The sequence below is a fragment of the Mus caroli genome, unplaced genomic scaffold (assembly GCF_978045245.1).
Source record: "Mus caroli unplaced genomic scaffold, Mus_caroli_1 scaffold_20, whole genome shotgun sequence".
In the NCBI taxonomy this organism is placed as follows: domain Eukaryota; kingdom Metazoa; phylum Chordata; class Mammalia; order Rodentia; family Muridae; genus Mus; species Mus caroli.
This window is the reverse complement of record NW_028227275.1, coordinates 36,144,485-36,164,096: the sequence shown is the minus strand read 5'-3', so window position 1 is coordinate 36,164,096 and position 19,612 is coordinate 36,144,485. Positions and strand designations below refer to the sequence as shown.

The following is a 19,612-nucleotide window of genomic DNA, read 5'->3' as shown; positions in this document are numbered from 1 at the left end:
CTGGTCCCATCAATTACTTGTTCTCTGTCTAGAATCTTTGGCTTCCCCATCCCTAGGGCTTTTTAACTTATTCATCATAGAAGCATGTTCAAACCTCTTCCATTTTGCAGAAAACAAAACAAAAAACAAAAGTCCAAAACTGCCTTTAACCCTTTCTTCCTTTGCAGCTTCTTCAGTCTTTTATAATCCTTGTCCATACACTACACACACACACACACATGCACACACATACACACATATATGTATATATATATATATATATATATATATATATATCATTTATCAGTTTCAACAGTGTCGCTGCTCATAGAAATCTATGTCCTTCCTAGAAACCCCAGAGAGGAAGGAGAGACTCAGCTTTACTGTGCCAGTCACAGGAGCACAGGTGCCAGAGCCATAGTAGGTAGGGTCAGGGTGTCACTCACTGACCAGGGCTTGTCCAGCATGCATGAGGCTTTAAGTTAAACACCCAGTATTGGGAGAGATCAGTAAAGAGTCTGTGCCCCCTGGAACTGAGAGCTGCCCCCGGATGTGAGTGAGGTGCTAAATCCATGACAATCTTAGGGGGAACAGCATAGCTTTGTCATTCTGTGAGCTATCTCCTCTCCCAGGCCTAACTTTAGGAGGCATTAGAATATTCCTTAGCAAGCTGGCAGAAATGGGGAGCAGGAAGAACCTAGCATCTCAGGGCAGAGGTCTGACCTCTGGCTGAAGGGTAAAGTCTTGGGTGTCACTGAGGGTTGATGCTTTACATTGGCTGTCCCTGAAGTCAGCCTCACCATATGTCACGGATGTGCCAGAGGACGGCTTCTGTAATAAAAGCACACATGTGACATTTAGCATCCTAACCTAAGCAGTTTTGATTGTACACATGAATAGTGTTAAGTACACATGGATTCGCAGAAGAGCAGAGAACTTTGTAAAAAGCTCTATTTATAAACAGAGTTGTTGATGCATATAACCAGTTAAGTATATGCCCTTAGTCTGCTATGTCATAAGAAGAAAAGAGACACAGACATGGACCCAGGGAGAACCCCTTAACGGAGGCAGAGATGGGAGCAAAGCAACAGCTGTGGTGAAGATCGCTGTGGAGCAGCGCTCCCACGGAGTGATGGTCATGCACGGAGTGCTGGAGGAATGCTTAGCCTGGCAAGCAACAGGAGAGCCCAAGAGAGACACGCAACAGAGACTTCCCTGCAGCCTTCCGAGAATGCACGGTGCTCCCAACACCTTACTTTGGATTTCTGGCTTCCGTGAATAATGAGGCAGTTGTTTTCGGCCACCCAGTTTCTGGTGTGTTGTTTTGGCACATTTATGAAGTGGATATGCCCGCCCCTTAAGTCACTTCTATCTTTCTTCTGGATCTAAGATTCCTTTACATATAAAGGGCTGCAGCAAACCCAGCCTGCATTTTATGTGACCTTCTGAGTCACACGGTGTCTCTAGCCAGCTGAGAGTCCTTTAGCTCTACCCAGAGGGAAATCATGGGTAGGCAAGGGGAAGCTCACCAAATGTATGTAGCTCTCATCTCTTCTGTGTTTGGATGCAGAGACCTCTGGCATTAGGCAGCAGGAAACAGTGAGGATGCTGCCCTCTAGTGTTACAATCTTGTACTGGCCACAAGATCTCTCGGTCCGGAGTTAAAGCTCTTGGCCTGGTGGGGCTGAGACCTTTGACGCTGAGGACTTGATAACTCTCTGGTTTAGCGACCAAGGCTTACAGGTGCTCTCCTCTGACTCCTGCCAGGCTTTTATCCTTCAGCCCTAGCTCTCCAGCCTCCCTTGTCATCTCTTTCCTTTGTCCTGCCTGACCACTCCAGATCGGCTTAGCTGAGAAGACAGGTGCCTCGCTGCCTTCACAGCCTGGCCTACCGATTGCTCAGCTACAGCTGCCTCTGACCTTCTGCTCTGTCTGCCCCTGACACTGACATGTCCACCACTCTGCTGCCTCTGCTGCCTCTGCTGCCTCTGCTGCCTCTGCATGCTACAAAGTCAGCAAGAAAAGCTCGCGCTATAACACCTGCAAATGCAGGCAAAACAGGACAGTCTTTCCTGTCACCTCACTTCTGAGTAGTCTGCACTTGCAGTCACAGAAGGGCTGTGTGGGACAGTCACAACCCACTATCTAGGTCAGTTACAGCCTTGCCTCTTAGCAACAATCATGCGCATTGAGGCTTATAATTTGCACCAATCATGGCCTCACCTCAGCAACAGACACCACAGACACAACAGGCCTCTGCTAGACCACAAGGAGATACATCCCACTCTGGCAAAGGTGGAAATTGTAAAGAACCTTGGAAGCTGGCTCAAGACACCCCAAGACCAAGGCACAAAGGAGATTAATTTGTCCCAGAGAGACAGAGGGCATGGATAAGGGACAAGGCATGAGATAGAGGATAAAAGAGAAGGAGATGGGAAGAGGGAAGGGGACAGAAAAGAGAGTCAAGGGAGAGGGGAAGAGGTATTTGTCAGGGAAACAAAGGACTGCCTTTGGGTAGAGAGGAGACAGACATGGTCCATAGACAAATGGCAGTTTATAATGGTAAAACGGGAAACCCCAGGTTAGGATGAGGTGTTTTAATTTAATTGGGCATGTTAATTAGGTAAGCCAAAGGAGACTTTTGATTTCTGGACCTGAGTACTTTGACAGATGGACCTTGGTGGTCAGCCTCAGGAAGAGGAATTGATCAAACAAGGGGATAGACCTTGGCTGACCAGCTTTAGGAGTATAATCTAACAGTTTCTTAGCAAGGCAGAGAGAATCAGGGAGAAGGGCAAGGCCTGCCAGAGACATGCTCGCCACACTCAAGCTGGCCAGAGTCCCTTCAGAAATGGTTTCCTGAGGCTTGTGATAGGCAAAGGTCTGATTTCAAATAGCTCTGGCTGATGTTATGCCTTCAGGGCCCAGAGCAATGAGCTACATGAAGTCTTGGCATAGTTGTCTCAAGGCATCTTTGGAGTGCTCCAGACAGCTGGCTGATCCTGGCATAAGGGCAGGTCAACCAGCTGTTAGACTGATAGTCCCTTTGCTCAAGACAGCCAGGACAGCAAGAGAGCCAACAGCTGTTAAATGAGTCAGTTTCTTCGTCTTCTACCACCTTTGCTTACTTATAAGAAATGAACATCAGAAGGAGTACTTACCATAGAGACTAGAAGACATTACCAAAACACTATCTGACTTCAACAGAGTTTTTTTTTTTTTTAAAGAGTTTGTGTGTGTGGTTGGCCGAGGTATGTGCATGTGAGTGTAGGTCTTGCCAGGGCCAGAAGAGGGCGCTGTATTCCCAGGAGCTACAGTTACAAACAGTTGTGAGTTATAACCAGAGGATGCTGGAACCAGACTCAGGCTCTTTGCAAGTGTAGTAACATTCTTAACCACTGAGTCATCTCTCTCCAGCCCCATTTAACAGATTGTAACAATGCGTTCTGTGTCACTGCCCAGTGGCTGGGGGGAAGGGCTGATGGTCCTTACTTGGTCCTCATTGATGCTCTTCTTCATCTTTCTCAGCCTCCCCACTTCTCCCTCATCTACAGCTCCCAGCTCCCTCCTGAGTCACGATTCTCAGTCTGTTACTGCTTTCTTCTGCTGTCATGCTAGGCTATGATGCTATGCAGTGATCTCATCTCACCATCACCTCCTCTACTATCTACAAGCCAAATTCCCAAAACCTGGTTCTGAATTCCCCACTGTCTTCTGGTATATACACCTAGACTTTGTTCACATCTCAAATACTGCATAGATGAATGGAAGGAATGGTCTAGAGCCCCACGGACCATAAATATTACCATGCTGCGTAGACAATGAAAGTCACCAGAAAAGCAACACACTAGCCACAGAGGTGCACACATGCATGCCTGGAGGGGACTTAGTAAAGAGTGGCATCAGTGGAGCAATGGGATAGGCCATGAATTCACATCTGTAAGGCAACATCCACAGCAACCTGTCCCCAGTGCCCATAGTGTCCTGTGACAACGCCTTGCACAAATGTCTTTTGTGGCCAAGCTTAACCTGGAGTCACACTGGGGAGAGATTCTGGGGAACCTGATTCTTAGCTGTATTAAGATAATACTATACATCAGAGAGAGAAAGGGCTAGCAAATGTAACATTCTAGAGAATAAAATAACACAAATAACACACACAAGTAGCATACTGGAGAGTTCTCATCCGAATGCTATATAGTCCTCTGGAAGAAAGTGTAACATTGACTTTTATTTCAAATTCTACATTTAATGATGGTTTTTAAATGCTTTAACCTTCCTTGCAACCCACCACCTATGAGAGGTAGTTGAAAAGAAAGGATACAGAGGAAGTGGACCTGTCTGGAAAGGTTCTTTGGAGCAACTCCCATCTGTGTTGTCTGGAAATCAGCAATTCATTTCACAGATTAGCAGGCAGCGGCAGCTCAATCCATTCAAACACTTTACAGATACACCAGCAGTCCAGTTCAGTAGAGTTGGGTTAGCAACAGCGGTGACAGACCTAGCAGAGACAGCCAGACCCCAGCCTTGGCTCGAGTCAGCTGGAGGGACCAATAGGAACACCAGGAATTCTCAGGTGTGCCTCTCTCGGGGAAACAAAGATCAGCAAAGATGCAAGACACAAAAGCATTGCACACCTAGCTGTACCAGCAAGCCAAGCTCTGTCCTTGTCACTCTGCGGAGTCCTACTTATACCCTCCAAACATCACATGTCCTCCACATGCCTTGCCTCCGTCAGGCTCCTGCCTCTGCACCGGTCTTGCCTTAGCGCATGCATCCAGTCAGCCTGAGTCCTTGGAAGCAGCAACGAACTGCAGCACACCACCAGAAGGTTTTGGTACATTTCTCTCTATGGAATTCTGACAGATGTAGCTCAACTACACAGTGTAAGGCAGGCCAATACATGGGTGTCATTAGCAAAGAATCTTTCATCACGTGTCCTTTTACATGCTTGCTTTAGCAGAGCATCCTCTCTCCTGTGTCTGCTTCAGCAAAACATTCCTTCACGAGTCGACCTTAGTCTTTCACACCTGTGACCACTTTAATGAAACGTTCCTTCATGTGTTTGCCCCAGCAAAACATGATCCAACTGACTTTCCAAAGACCCCTTAAGTTTCCACTTCTGGAGAGTTTGACAGAGATGGAAGAGTGTGGCGCTGGGTCCTGGAGAAGTGGGGTCATTATGGAAGTGCTGGGACCACCCAGAAGAAGACTGGCCTGCCCCAAAACACAACTGCAGGAGCTGTGCTGTGCGACACAGACTCCTACTCAAAGTTCAGATGGTAAATACAGTGCGTCCTGCTGCTTGAAGGAAAGCATAGGCGAGCTTTCCCAACAGGGAGAGGATAACAATGAACCCCACTGGCTCTTCATGCCTTTGGATTCCAAATCTATGGATTTGGCCCAGTGTGGACAGAAGTTATTCTGGGTGGGGGATGTGCACTATAATAAACAAAACAATACAGTAAACATCTACAGAGCACCATACTGCGTGCAGTATGACAGATAATCATTTAAACATTTAACATAGTTTATGTTATACCATACCATTTTATAGGAAGGTATTGGGCATGCGCAGATTTGAGTACTGAGACCCTAGAGCTAAGCTTCATAGGTGCGTGTGTGCGTGCGTGCTGGCGTGCGGGCGGGCGCTTATGTTTATGGTTCATGGTAAATCCAATGGGATTCGGGGAGGGCGGGTATTTTGGATTTTGTTTCTGAAGCCGCCTGAAAAAAGTCTGACCTTTGCTACTAGACCCCAGCAAGCTCAGGGAACTACAGGACAGATGATGAGCTGAGGGAGTCACCCTCAGGCAGAGCAATGGAAAGCAACAAGCAGCTGAGAACGCTATATACTAGTGCCAACGACAGGTATGGTGGAGGCCCACCACCCACAGAAAAGAGTGGTTCCAGTCCAAGGACACACAGTAGAAGGTACATTGACTGCATGCCAAGTTAGAAGTAGGAGGAATGGGGGGGGAGAAAATGTATAAATGGGAAGAGTGGGTTAAACAGAGGGAAGGGGCGCAAGTCTCACCTTTTTAAAGATGGCGTGTGGGCACATGAGTGCAGAAGCAGGTGGCAGGAGGATCAGGGACCACAGTCTGTTTCCCTCTCCTTCTTGCACTTTCTCCAGAATTCATCTTGTCACAGCCCCGTCGCCTTTACTGATCCCGGGTTCTTTGTTTTCCAGAACCTTCTTTTTACTTATCACAAACGTACCTTTTGTAAGACAGTTACAGCTGAAAATAAACTATTCTTTCAGGTTATAGATCCCACGTTTGGGTTAAGCACCTGCTCCGTGACAAGCTTCATGCCAGGCACTAAAATACCAAGAGCCAACATGACAGTTCCCGGGGAAGGGCAGAGATCTGCAAACAGGTGTAATCGGGAGGCATCTCTCTAGCCTCCCCCTGCACCCCTAATCTACACTGCCAGGGCACACACCCTCTCCACCCACAATTAGCCTGCCATTCTAAAAAATAATAATAGGATAAATCTTTGGAGGTAGAATGCAGGTTTCCAGGTAACTAAAGGGAATTTGCTAGATGCATTTACACAATATAGTCCTGAAAGTCCAACAATGTCTGCCTCACACAGGAGAGACAGAGAACTCTTTCAGTCTGTGGGTTGGGTGCTCCAGCAATTCCATTCTGGTGCTGAAGGCCTAAAGAATTTCTGAGGAGCAACTTATCCCCAGCCCATGCTGGAAGCCGAAACCTGAGACCTAATGTTGTGAAATATCCACCAGAAAAGGCAGTTCAGACATGACTTTACAGCAATAGAAAGTGTTTATTTGCTGGCCGGCACCTACACTGGGTGTTCTGGATGCTAGTATAGTACCAAGTCTCTCTCAGGATGAGTTTTAAGCACAAAAATCCATATCCTAGGTTGACATACTTCAGTTAACAAGAACAAACAGAAGCCAAAAAGAAAGCAATTTAGAGACTTTCCCAGAACTGTGAGTTTTGATGGGTGAGGTCTTTGTGTTCATTTTGGCATGTAGTAGTACATCTATGTGCTGTTTTATGACCTAGACAGTACTTCTATCATGGAGTCAGTTGTGCTAAGAGCCTGTTTCATAATGTTGGTGAAGGAATGAATACAGTGGTTTGTCTTTGAGTTGACAACTGAGATTAACCCTCCTGTCAGGGCTGGGGCTGAGGAGAGGTAGAAAGAAATAAGAAGCTGCTACACAGACACAGAATTCCGCTCATATCAGATAACAAAGGTCTCTGCTCTTCTGCGAATCCATGTGTACTTAACACTATTCATGTGTACAATCAAAACTGCTTAGGTTAGGATGGTAAATGTCACATGTGTGCTTTTATTACAGAAGCCATCTTCTGGCACGTCCGTGACATATGGTGAGGCTGACTTCAGGGACAGCCAGTGTAAAGCATCAACCCTCAGTGACACCCAAGACTTTACCCTTCAGCCAGAGGTCAGACCTCTGCCCTGAGATGCTAGGTTCTTCCTGCTCCCCATCTCTCTGCCAGCTTGCTAAGGAATATTCTAATGCCTCCTAAAGTTAGGCTTGGGAGAGGAGATAGCTCACAGAATGACAAAGCTATGCTGTTCCCCCTAAGATTGTCATGGATTTAGCACCTCACTCACATCCAGGGGCAGCTCTCAGTTCCAGGGGGCACAGACTCTTTACTGATCTCTCCCAGTACTGGGGGTTTAACTTAAAGCCTCATGCATGCTGGACAAGCCCTGGTCAGTGAGTGACACCCTGACCCTACCTACTGTGGCTCTGGCACCTGTGCTCCTGTGACTGGCACAGTAAAGCTGAGTCTCTCCTTCCTCTGTCTCTGTCTCTGTCTCTCTCTCTCTCTCTCTCTCCTCACTTCCCCTCTCCTCCTCTCCCCTTCCCTGCACTCCAACCCTTTAGATGTGTCTATGAGTTCTTTATAAATATCTCTTCTGTAGCCAGGAAAGTCTCACCCACAGGTCTCACAAGAGTGGGCTTGCAGGATGTTTGATCACACTGTGAACCCCAAGACTGTGTTATTTACTGAAGAAAAAAATTTTTCTAGTTGTGTGGTTCAGCCCTTGGTACACACTTTTAATCCCTCTGGCTGGAATACAGACACTTCCTTAGTGCTCAGCTTTAATCCAAAACGATGGGGGAAAGTTCATTTGTACAGAAGCACGGAGTTTGAATGTGATGTCTAATTGAGTGGCAGACAAAGTGACGAATCAGAGAAAGATTTGACAGAATAGGATATGCCCAACTCTCATGAGAAGAGAGAAGAAAGGGGTTGTGTAAAGGGGAAAGGAGGCAGTTTTACCAGGAGAGTTTTACAGAGACAGGTTGCAAAGAGAACAAGCTAGACACAGGTAAAGACAAAAGGAGCCCGAGAATGAGGAGCCAGAAGATTAGAACAGATTGCTAGAGTTAGCTTGAGGTCAAATAGAGCAATTTAGTAAGAAACTAAGAAAAGCTAGATTGAATCAGTTAGCATGGAGAGGGGTTTCAAGCCAGAACAGCTGAACTGGCCAGCAAGAGCTCAGAAAGAACTAGAAAGGGTGAGCTTATTCGGCAGTAAGTCTTGAAATGAAAACATCCTAGGCCTTGATAAGACTGTATGGAGTCTAGCTGCTTCCAGATCTAGGCCTAGGTTAGCAGGCTAAGGCAGGAAGCCTCAGAGGCAATTATATTGAATGAATAAAAGATACTTTTACAGTGGACAGGTGAATTTTTACTCTAATCAGCCTTTTAGCACTCCACCCACCACCCAAAAATCTCTGTGGGCCACCTTAGTTCCCTTCTACTGAGTTCCCCTTGCACTTCCGGGTGACTTTCTTGGTCATGGCTTAGGTAAAATCACATGGTTTACCAGCTTACTGAAACTTATTTAGAGTCTATGAGAAATATTCACCTATCCTTGAAAAAATTTAGTGTCCCAACAGTGATGTTAGCTAGTTACCTATCTGCCCACAGAGCCTCCTTTTTGCCTGGTAGCACACCTGAGCGTGTCTATATAAACACACACAACTGATAATAAGAATAGAAAGTCCAAGTAAACATGACACCACTGTGGGTTTGCCCAGCATACCACGTATCCATTGTCTTTATAGTTATTCACTTCTGACATCGTGACTTCAAGCTCCAGAGGTAAGGGCCTGATTTGTCTTGCTCATCACTGTGTCCCTACCTCCTGACACAGTGCCTAGCACCAAGTAGTTGCTGCTCAGTCAATAGCTTCTGGAAAAAATAAATTGGAAATAATTCTCCACACCAGCAAAAGTTAAGTTAGACAGAAAGGAAGCCAGTGGGTGATTCACAGGGAGAGTCCCTGTTGCCCCATGTGTGCTAATTTAAAATTTGAAGATAGTGTAGTTGTTTATTGTTCTGTAGGGCTCTGGAGCAAGGCGAGGCCAGGAGTCTATGTGACTGGAGAGAGGTCGATTTAGTTTGCAAATTCACTCATAAGAAGCAGAAAGAGCTCACTACCTTCAGATTTTATAAACTTGCTCCTTACATGCAAGTGGTTTCTGTCCAATCTAATTTCATATCCTGATCCTCATACGTCTGGGGTTCCCTGAAAGTGGATCTTCTTTCCACAAGCACAGAATTCACGTTCTTACCTTATCCTGACAATCACTGAGGAGATTTTAATATTTACATATGAAAACACAATATGATATAAAATGTTAAAACAAAAATCTAAAGATATAAAGGTCTTTATTATCACAAAACTAGATTTAAATTAAAGATGAGGCATTTGGTTAGCAAATTGAATGTGTCCTTAAGTGCACCTGAAGTAGCCATCAATTTTTAAAAATATAAGAAGCATTGAAGAATGATTAACATAAGCCTTTCAAGGAGGCCCAAGCTTGGGAATATCCCAAAGTCTGCAGAAAGGTCCAGGGGATGTTGCACACTTCTCCTCCCAGCTCTGCGGAGGCAGACATAGGCAGATCTCTGTGAGTTCGAGACCAGCCTGGTCTACACAGAGTTCCAGGTTAGTTAGGGGTATATAGTGAGACTCTGGTTTGGGGGTTGGGTTTGTTTGTTTGCTTGTCTTTAAAATCTATAGAAACAGCATTATCCCTGGGTATATTTTGCCATGAGAATATCACCTTTGAGCAGAAAAGTTTGAAATGCTATGGATCGTAAATAGTGCCTTAGACTCACACCTATGCATGGAAAAACGCATACCTCTCAGGCTTCACATAATCTCATGGTTTTCTCTGCCTGGCTTTGGGAAGTAAAACTGCTTCACTGTACAGGAGCCATATTGTCCTAAAGCGTTCTTAGTTACTGATGGCAGCAAACACATCCCTGCACCCTGAGGAAATAGGAGAGCAAGGTTTACATCCAGGGAACCCTCCGCTGTGTTAAGGGAGTCTGAGCAGCAGGGAACAAAGTTAGAGGTTCTGGCCTCAAACGCTTGCTCTTTTCCTCCCTGTAAGTTTTTCTTTTGCCAGAAGTCAGTTTTGGTCCTGTTATCTGTCGCCTGTATGAATTCTTTTAAGTTAGTGCTTGTAGGCATGAAGTCAACAAACACTTAAAAGTCATAGAAATAATCTCAGGGCTGATGCAGGGTGGGGGTGGGGCAGCTATTAAGACTATTTTGTAAAAAAAAAAAATTACAAGGTGACATTAGCAATTCAAGTAATATTCTGTACAGATTGTAATTATATGTTGACGTGGGAAAATTTTTCCTGAACATTCTCTGTAAATGCTGGTGGAAAAACAGTCTCCCACAGGTTCTTAGAAGAGGCCATTACCCTTGGTCCTGCGAAGGTTCTATGCCCTTCACAGGGGAATGCTAGGGCTAGGAAGCAGGAGTGGGTGGGTTGGTGAGCAGGGTGAGGGGGGAGGAGATAGGGGCTTTTTGAGGGGAAACTAGGAAAGGGGATAACATTTGAAATGTAAACAAAGAAAATATCTAATAAAAAAGTAAATTAAAAAATTATTTTCGGGGGCTGGAGAGATAACTCAGTGGTTAAGAGCACTGACTGTTCTTCCAGAGGTACTGAGTTCAATTCCCAGCAACCACATGGTAGCTCACAACCATCTGTAATGGGATCCGATGCCCTCTTCTGGTGTGTGTGAAGACAGCAACAGTGCACTTATAAATAATAAATAAAACTTAAAAAATTATTTTCATCAAAAGAAGAAGAAGAAGAAGAAGAAGAAGAAGAAGAAGAAGAAGAAGAAGAAGAAGAAGAAGAAGAAGAAGAAGAAGAAAGGAAGGAAGGAAGGAAGGAAGGAAGGAAGGAAGGAAGGAAGGAAGGAAGGAAGGAAGAAAAGAAAAGAAAAGAAAAGAAAAGAAAAGAAAAGAAAAGAAAAGAAAAGAAAAGAAAAGAAAAGAAAAGAAAAGAAAAGAAAAGAAAAGAAAAGAAAAGAAAAGAAAAGAAAAGAAAAGAAAAGAAAAGAAAAGCTAAAGCAAGGCCATTAGTTTCATCTTGCTGCCTTACCGGAAGAGTCCAGTGTCTTCCCATTGTTTCTGGCTGGGCTCTATCTAGGCTGTCTATCATCTGTCTCAGAATCTAAACCAAAAGAGTAGGGGGCATGACTTCTGCAGTCTAGAGATGAAGGCAGTTTTGGATCCTAAGCACTTGCCCCAGTATGTCAACAGGTAGTTCATTTGGGATACCTCAGTAAAGACCAGAGCACCAGCTGGCCCACTGATCCCCAGTTTCAAATGTTTCTTCTCCGCACTTTAAAGTGTACCAAAATTCCCTGGTCTGCAGCAGCAAGCAGGAAGCCTAGGGTGGGAGAGTAAGTGGCTGAGAGCACTGCCCCCAGGCCCAAAGACCACCGGGAGGAGGTGGCTCTGTTGTGTTGGGGAAATCTCTCCAACACAACATTTCAGGGTGACAGTTCTCAGGGACCACCAGAGAGAACCAGAACAAAATCACTCGGGAGGGAGGAGTTTCTTGAATTCTTTACTGATTCCACCCTAGCTACTTCGGTTCTAGTGACCTGGGCTTGACCTTGGGGCCACAGGTGCAGAAAGCTTGGTTTTGAAAATACGTGTGCCCGGGACACTGCCTCCCCAGGGTCCTTAGGAAACAATTTCTCCTAGGTGAACAGTTTTCCTCTGTGAACGGTGGGGTTCTGCGGTCTTTTCTTCAGGGAATGTTCAGTGGGTCAATGCCTGGCGCTCCAGGAGCAGAGGGCGGAGAGCAACTGATGGTAAGCGTCATTCATTCCTAGAGGGCAGAGACCAAGGAAGTGCCCTCCCGCTGTGACCGTGGGGATGGCCCGCACAATCCGTTCAGGATCCGTCCAGTCAGTCTGTCGCCACGAGACCGTCCAGCTTTCGGGATCTCAGAGGCCACACTTTTTTTTTTTTTTAAAAGCCCAGCCCAAGATAACCGCGCGACGTGGAATCCAGAACCGCCGGCTGGGGCTCCGCGTGGGCGGGGAGGAGGCAGTGAGGATAGCCAGGCTGTGCACGAGGTGCGTCCTCAAGTGCTCCTGGGATGTGGCACCGTGGAATAGCCCGGCGGCGGCGGTTGCTGGTTCCTGCGGGTTCTCAGGAGCCGCGACCACAGCAAGGTCCCCGGGCTTGGTGCAAGTCACACCGGGAGGGGGTCCAAGCTGTCCTAGTCTTCGGGGCTCCCTAGCCTAATGGACACCTAGGACGACCTTCATCTCAACTCGCCATGAGATCTTAGAAAAGTCTGGTCTTGCTATGGTTTTGATAATAAAGCATTTCAACTGAGGGAAGAACCTTAGCTCTGGCCGGGTCATCCTCCTGCAGGGACAGGTTTGGGGTGGGAGGAAAGGGAGTTCGGAGCGCTGGAGCCCACCTCGGCCCTGCCCAGGGATCTTTGCACAAAGCGCAAAGAGGAGCTGCGGATACACAGGAAAGGGGATCTCTCTCTCTCTCTCTCTCTCTCTCTCTCTCTCTCTCTCTCTCTCTCTCTCTCTCTCTCTCTCTCTATTTGCCTCTAAACTCTCAGATTGCTGCTAGCCACCAGAGGGGTGGTACTTTGAGAGCCCAGGGGCCAAACAGAGGAAAGCTGCCTGTCCGAATGCTCAAAGCTACTAATGTCTGAGTTTAGGAACTTTCCAGAAGTTCCCACAAAGTTCTCAGATTGGAAGGGGTTGAGGTAGCAGGCGAGGCGAGCAGTAGGAGTTCTGGGTGGGGTGTAAACAAGGAAATGTAGACTTCTTTGCTAAGGGTGGGGAGCACAGAGGATTTCTTCTACTCCCGGGGCTTTCCCCAAAGCCACGGATTATAATGACCCAACATCTAAAATCCCGCCTTCTGGAAGTCATAGGTGATGGGCGTTCCCTTGTTTTCCCTGTATCCTGGAAGTGTATCACTGTTACAAGGATCTCTCAAAAATTATAAAGAAAAGGCCTTGAAAATACTATTCTGTTTTTTGTTTGTTTGTTTGTTTGTTTGTTTGTTTGTTGTAAACGCAACAGTCGTTTATTTTCCAAGAATAGCTACACTGGTTCAAACTGATCTCCAGTCATCCTCCAGTTTATCTCAGAAAAACTTGAGAAAAATGGCGCACAAGCTCAGTGTTATGGAGCATGTTAAGAATTCTGGAAACTGAAATAGGAAGATCGCTAGTTCCAGGCCACCAAGAGCTGCACAGCGAAACTCCCCTTTCAAAAACCTAAATTTAATTCGTTAGAATTAAAACTAGTTTATAAGATAAACTTTTGCCCTCAAATATTTGGAACTTTTAAAGCCCATATTTAAAACGTGTCATCCCCGATATCTCTAATGAATATAAATCATAAAAACGAATTGCGAGATAATATAATTTTTTAATTCCATTTACGAAAGCAAATAACGAGACATAGTAGGAAACAAGCGATGTAGCATCCTAGTTTTGCATTTTATTCAATCTCTATAACTAGGCTTAATTTTAACATTCCCCGTTGGAGTAGGGCACGTCGTATATACAAGAAATAAATGGTATGAAATTGCTCTATTTATATTACATACGGGTTTCGGGAAGTCGGCGCATGTACGCATTCGCATTCGCCACTGGGAACACTCGCAGTTCCTAAGCAATCGGGGATGGGGATGTTTGTGTTGCAGACTGTTTTGTTTTTATTAACAGCAAAACACCTCACTCACTTTCATAGTCATAGGTCCTCGGGAAGTATGTAAGTCGGGAAAGCCGTGGAAGCCACAACCGAAGCGGACAAGAACAAGCAAGACTTGTAGATCCAGGATTTTCCCACTTTTGTGTTATCAAGCGAGCAGAACACATTTGTAACAATTTGGAAGGACTGAGTGCGCACTCCGCTGCTGGCTTTCTACACACAAGCCTAGCAGGCGGGTGGTGCAAACCTAGAAAGTGGTTCCATTTTGCCACTTGGCTCCAGGTGTGCCAAAGCGACCCAGCCTGGAGGCTGGGCTTGGGTGCTGTTTAAAATTCGGGCAAGGTCCCCTCTTGGCCCGAAAGAGCGGCCAGGGTTGTCAGCCTACCGTGGTCAGCTGCAGGCTGTTGCCTCAGCAGCGCCGCAACGGCGGACAGGTGCCGGCCTAACCGCACGCCTTTACCGGGAGCGCAGCTAATGGCACAGTGATGCTGTTCTTGCTGCAGCGGCAGTGGCGGCTGCGGCTGCTGAGGCAATATTGTCCGGGAACCTGCAGACACGTGAAACAAAGGGGAAGCGGCCTGGGGGTGCAGCAGGCACGGTGGATGCTGCAGCAGGTGGCAGTAGCTCCACGGAGCGAAGGACGGACTCTGCGCAGACCCAATTCCTCCTCCTGTAACCCCCTGCATGATGCTCTCGATGGTGAACGATGCGCACCCTCGTCCGGACCGAGATCCAGAGCTCTGGTCTCTCTCCCAAGGCTGGGAACTCAGTACGGGCTGCAGCGCGGGGATGCCTAGGGGGGTGGCGGGGTCCGCGCCTTCGGCTTTTCTAGGGGTGTCGCCATAGGCCGGGGCCGCGAGCACCAGGTAGCGCATGGGATGCGGATGCAGCGGGGCGCACGGGTGGCTCCGAGGCGGGGCAGCGGGATGAGCTGCGAGGTTAGGCTGTGGCGGGGCAGAGTAGCGGAGCAGGAAGCTGGGCTGGGAGACGTGCAGGGTGGCGGGCACAGCGGGTGGAGGGAAAGGGCAATGCGGGTGGCCTCCCGAGGGCGGGTGGTGGCGCTTGAAGCGCTTCCTGCGCCGGAGGAAGCTGCCGTTGTCGAACATGTCCTGGGAGGCGGGGTCCAGGCTCCAATAGTTGCCCTTGCCCGGGTGGCCCGGCTCGCGAGGGATCTTGACGAAGCAGTCGTTGAGCGACAGGTTGTGGCGGATGCTGTTCTGCCAGGCGGGGAACTTACGGCGGTAATAGGGGAAGCGGCCGCTGATGAAGGCGCAGATGCCGCTGAGCGTCAGGCGCTTGTGCGGGCTCTGCAGGATGGCCATGGTGATGAGCGCGATGTAGGAGTACGGGGGTTTGGCGGGCTGCGGGGCGTCGGCTGTGGTGGTCGCCGGGGTCCGCGGCGCTCGGAACTTGCGGAGGAACCCGGAGGAGTTACTCAGTTCGCCGCAGTCCCCGGCGCTCCTCCCTGCAAGAGTGCGGGTTCCGGGCCTCTGCAGCGATCGCTCCAGGCACTTATGGCTCTCCTCGTCGTCCTCCTCGTCTTCCGTCTGATCTCCATCTTCCTCCTCTGCCAGCACGTCGATCTCCACCTCATCCTGGTCGGAACTTAGAGGACTGGGTGGTGGAGTGGAACGAAGGTGCCCAGCTCTTGCTGAGTTCATGGAGGATAGGAGGGAAGAGGGAGAGGAGGGGACGGACGTGGGGGCAGCTCACCTGGTTTGGGATGGGTGAGTTAGCAAGGATGAGTCTGCTGGGAAACTGGAGCGCTCCTAGGTTAGGCTTCCTTGTTCTTTTCTGCTTTTTCTTTCTAACACCCTGTGGCAAGGTGCACTTGGTGTTTTAAGTTTCTCTGAGAAGTGCGCAGCTATATATCCTTCTTTGCCATTCCTCGGACTGGAGCCACATCCTCCTGACGCGGTCCAATGATGGGGGGTCCTTGGTCCCTCCTCTTCACACCCATCCACTACCGAGGATGGTTTAATCAGCCAAAGTGATCTGACGTTGTGCGGGCTCTGTTGATGTTGCTCTAAAGCTGCACAAATAAAAATCAAGAGGGAAAACATGATACACAACGACGATGTGGGACCACATCAACATTTAGACCTTCCCAGTACTGACTTTGGCGAGTAATGAGATGTATCTCAAACAGAATAGCACACTGACTTAAAGCTATATGCCCCCATTCAAGAGAAATGGCTCCTTCCCTCCTCGTAAACTTCACCAAATAATCCCGTGACTCTAAAAACTAAAGCATCCTAGCATAAACTGTGGAAGTTCAGTGTGGACTTTAAAAGGAAAAAAAAAAAGGAGTGTTTTCTTAGTCTCTTTTCCTCCAGCTTCTTTTACTAGTTAGCCAGAGGAACAAAGGTGCATATTATTTTTCACATTCAGACAGGGATGCCTAGAAGAGGCTTCAGAAAGCAACACACTTGTACCACAGGGGCAACTGGTATCTTCTTTTCCTTCGTTGTCTTTACCAACTACATTGATTTCACTACACAAATACTGTTTCCCCCAAAGTAATTTTATAAAGAAAGGAATGCCCTCACTATATGAGTGCCCCTACCTGCTTGGCTTTGTCCCCTACCCCCCAACCCGAACATCCATCCAGAAACACAAGTGCTTTACTGTGGTAATAACAATAAATCGAGGAAGGGCGGGGCTGCAGTGTCACTGACACTAGATACACCAGAGGTCCATGGTAAGGCATTCACACTGTAGAGCAAGACAGGGACCCCAGGACTTGCTTGAAGGCTTTGGAGTACCTAAGCTTTTAGACTGGTTTCATGTGAGTTAGCCCAGCAGCTAAAGTAACAATATGGTAGAGTATGTCTGTTACATAAATAAGGATTGCATAGCAAAATACAAAGTACATATTGGGGGAATTGGGAAGGTGGAATCTACAAAGATACATTAAGGATGAAAGTTGTGCCGCCTTCAACGTTTATGTTTGTGATTGTGACCTTTATTGAGAAATCAGAAACTGACTACCAAAAATAGCTCATCACCTTTGGGATTAAAGTCGTTTAAAGAAGTTCGTATCTTTTGGAGAGCAGCTCCCTTGCAAGCCTTTCAGTTAACAGCTGTATTGGCTCTGTGGAGGGTTTTACCCTCCAAGGCTCTCTATTGTGTGCAGCTTGAGGTAGGACAAACAACAGATCTGAGCCTCACAGATTTGTGTTTAAATCCAAAATTGACCAATGACTATTTGTGTGATTTTAAACTGCAGGAGGGCCGGCAGGTGTCTCATTCAATCTGCTGGCCCCAGATGCTGCCCTCACCCCCTGCTGGAGAGACTTGGTTCCCCTTTTCTGATTATCTGTGTGTGAGAGAGTATTGTTGGTTTTCCTAAAGTCAACTGCTATGGGGATTTGGGTTATTTACAAATGAAAGGGTGTAAGAATGTGCTCAAAAACAAAACAAACCCCCCACATTCTGGGGCTAATCTCAAAGACGATTCAGGAGCCAACTAAAGATCTCCCTGTGGCCAACGCTGGGGCAAACCGAACAGTCAACTTAGCTGGTTATAACTCAATGTCTAAAATGTATTTGTGTGTTCACGTTGCTAAGAATAACTGGTTAAATCAATAAAGGAAATCTCTTGTAGAATTTCAAATAACTCACGTAGTTACTCAAGATGGAGTCTAATTCCCAACTACTTACATGCGATGTTCTCCCAAAAAGCCCAATGGAAAAAGGGACAGGGTAGCCTTTTCCTGTGGAGAAATTCGATCAAACCTCAGCCAGGAGATGAAGGCCAACCCCAACTCCGCTGCAGCACAATGATGTGTAGTTGCTTGATGTAATGTCAATGGCAATCCAAAGCCTAACTGAAGAGCATCTATGTGCCTGCCAAAGGCACAAACCATAGGACAGCTAAGGCACTGTCATAATCTACAGCAGCCTAAGGGGACTATTGAGTGCAATGGTCTATCCTGGATGCGATTCTTCAACAGAAAAAGAATATGATATGTGGATTCCAAACAATCTGAGCCTGTGGCAAGGTTGGCTCACTAACAGTAATAAATGTCCCCTAGCATGTTGAGATGTTGGTGTGTCTATCAATCTAAACCTTTAATAAGGGCAGGGTGTTGAATAGCTCAGTTGGTAAATTGCTTTGCTCTGCATGCTCAAGCTCTCAAGGAGTTGGGTCCCCAGAACCCACAAAAAAAGTGGCATAGTGTGTGCATAGTGGCACACTTGTAATCCCAGGGCTAGGAAGGTAGAGACAGGAAGGATCCCTGAGTGGGAGAGGCCCGGTTGAGGTTGGAGGGTGCATGGGGGTTGGCACCTGAAGAATAGGCTGGCCTCTGGCCTCTACATGGGCACACATACACAATTCTTACTTAAAATTGACCCAGTTCTCATTAATTAAGCCTATAACCTCAGCTACACTAGAGAAGCTAGGCCAGGAGGATTCCAAGTTAGAGACCTAGGTGGGCTATTAAGAATAAGTTTAAGACCAGCCTGAGAAATTTAGTGAGCTCTTATCTCAAAGTAAAAAGAAGACTGGTATGTATACTGGTTAGGTTTGTTTGGTTGGTTGGTTGGTTGGTCGTTGTTGTTGTTGTCTATGTGATACAACCTAAAGTCCCCTGAGAAGAGGCACTGTTAATTGAAGAATTGCTTTGACCAGATTGGCCTGTGGTCACATCTGTGACACTGTCTTGATTGGTGACTGATGTGTCCCTGCCACACTGACTGTGGGCCAGATAAGCCTGGACTGTGCAAGGAAGGAAGCTAAGCATAAGTTAGCAAGCATCATTCTTCCATGGTCCCTACTCCAAGTTCCTGCCTTGAGTTCCTGTTCTGGCTTCCCTCAGGACTATCACCTGAAAGGTAAGTTGAAATAAAGCCCTTCCCTTCTTGCGTCGCTTTGGGTCAATGGTTTGACACAGCAAACTAGACCAGCTAGGGTACAGCTTAGTGGCAGAAAGCGTGCTGAGCGTGTGTGAAGTCCTACATTCAGTTCCCCACGATGATTCAACAGAAAGACCTAAAGGCCATAAGTAAGAATTCAAGTATTTGTCGCTGATCAGTAGATACACAAAGTAAATACACTGCACTGCACGGTTGCATGCAGTGATTTGAATAGGTTTGGTCCCCATTGTCTCATGTGTTTGAAAGCTTGGCTCACAAGGAGTGGCACTATTAGGAAGTATATCCTTGTTAGAATGGGTGTGGCCTTGTTAGAGGAAATGTGCCATTGTGCAGGTAGGCTTTGAGGTCCTATGCTCAAGCTCTGCCCAATGGGGAAAGAGACCGTCCTCCTGGCTGCCTGTAGAAGAGTCTCCTACTGCTGCCTTTGGAGCAAGATGTACAACTCTCAGCTCCTCCAGCACCATGTCTGCCTGCACACTGCCATGTTTCCCACCATGATGATAATGAACTGAACCTCTGAAACTGTAAGCCAGCCCCAGTTAAACATTTTCCTTTATAAGACTTGCCTCGTGTCTCTTCACAATAATGGAAACCCTAAGACATTATACTATGGAATATTACTCAGCAATACAGAATAAAGTACAGATACATATTACTTCAAATGGAACTTGAAGAAAAAACTTAAAGGAGTTTGAATACACCACTCTTCAGAGATTA

At 46.9% G+C, this 19,612-nt stretch overlaps 1 protein-coding gene across 1 annotated transcript; it reads right to left on the bottom strand.

Moving 5' to 3' along the window:
- Positions 1-14,340: 14,340 nt before the first annotated feature.
- On the bottom strand, positions 14,341-15,675 carry LOC110286048 (forkhead box protein D4). Its single transcript, XM_021152506.2, has one exon. It carries the CDS (start codon positions 15,673-15,675, stop codon positions 14,341-14,343), a length of 1,335 nt encoding a protein of 444 aa, XP_021008165.1.
- Between the last annotated feature and the right edge of the window lie 3,937 nt (positions 15,676-19,612).

Excerpts from the sequence above, each read along its gene's own strand:
- LOC110286048 (XM_021152506.2), bottom strand. The coding sequence starts at position 15,675 with ATGAACTCAGCAAGAGCTGGGCACCTTCGTTCCACTCCACCACCCAGT.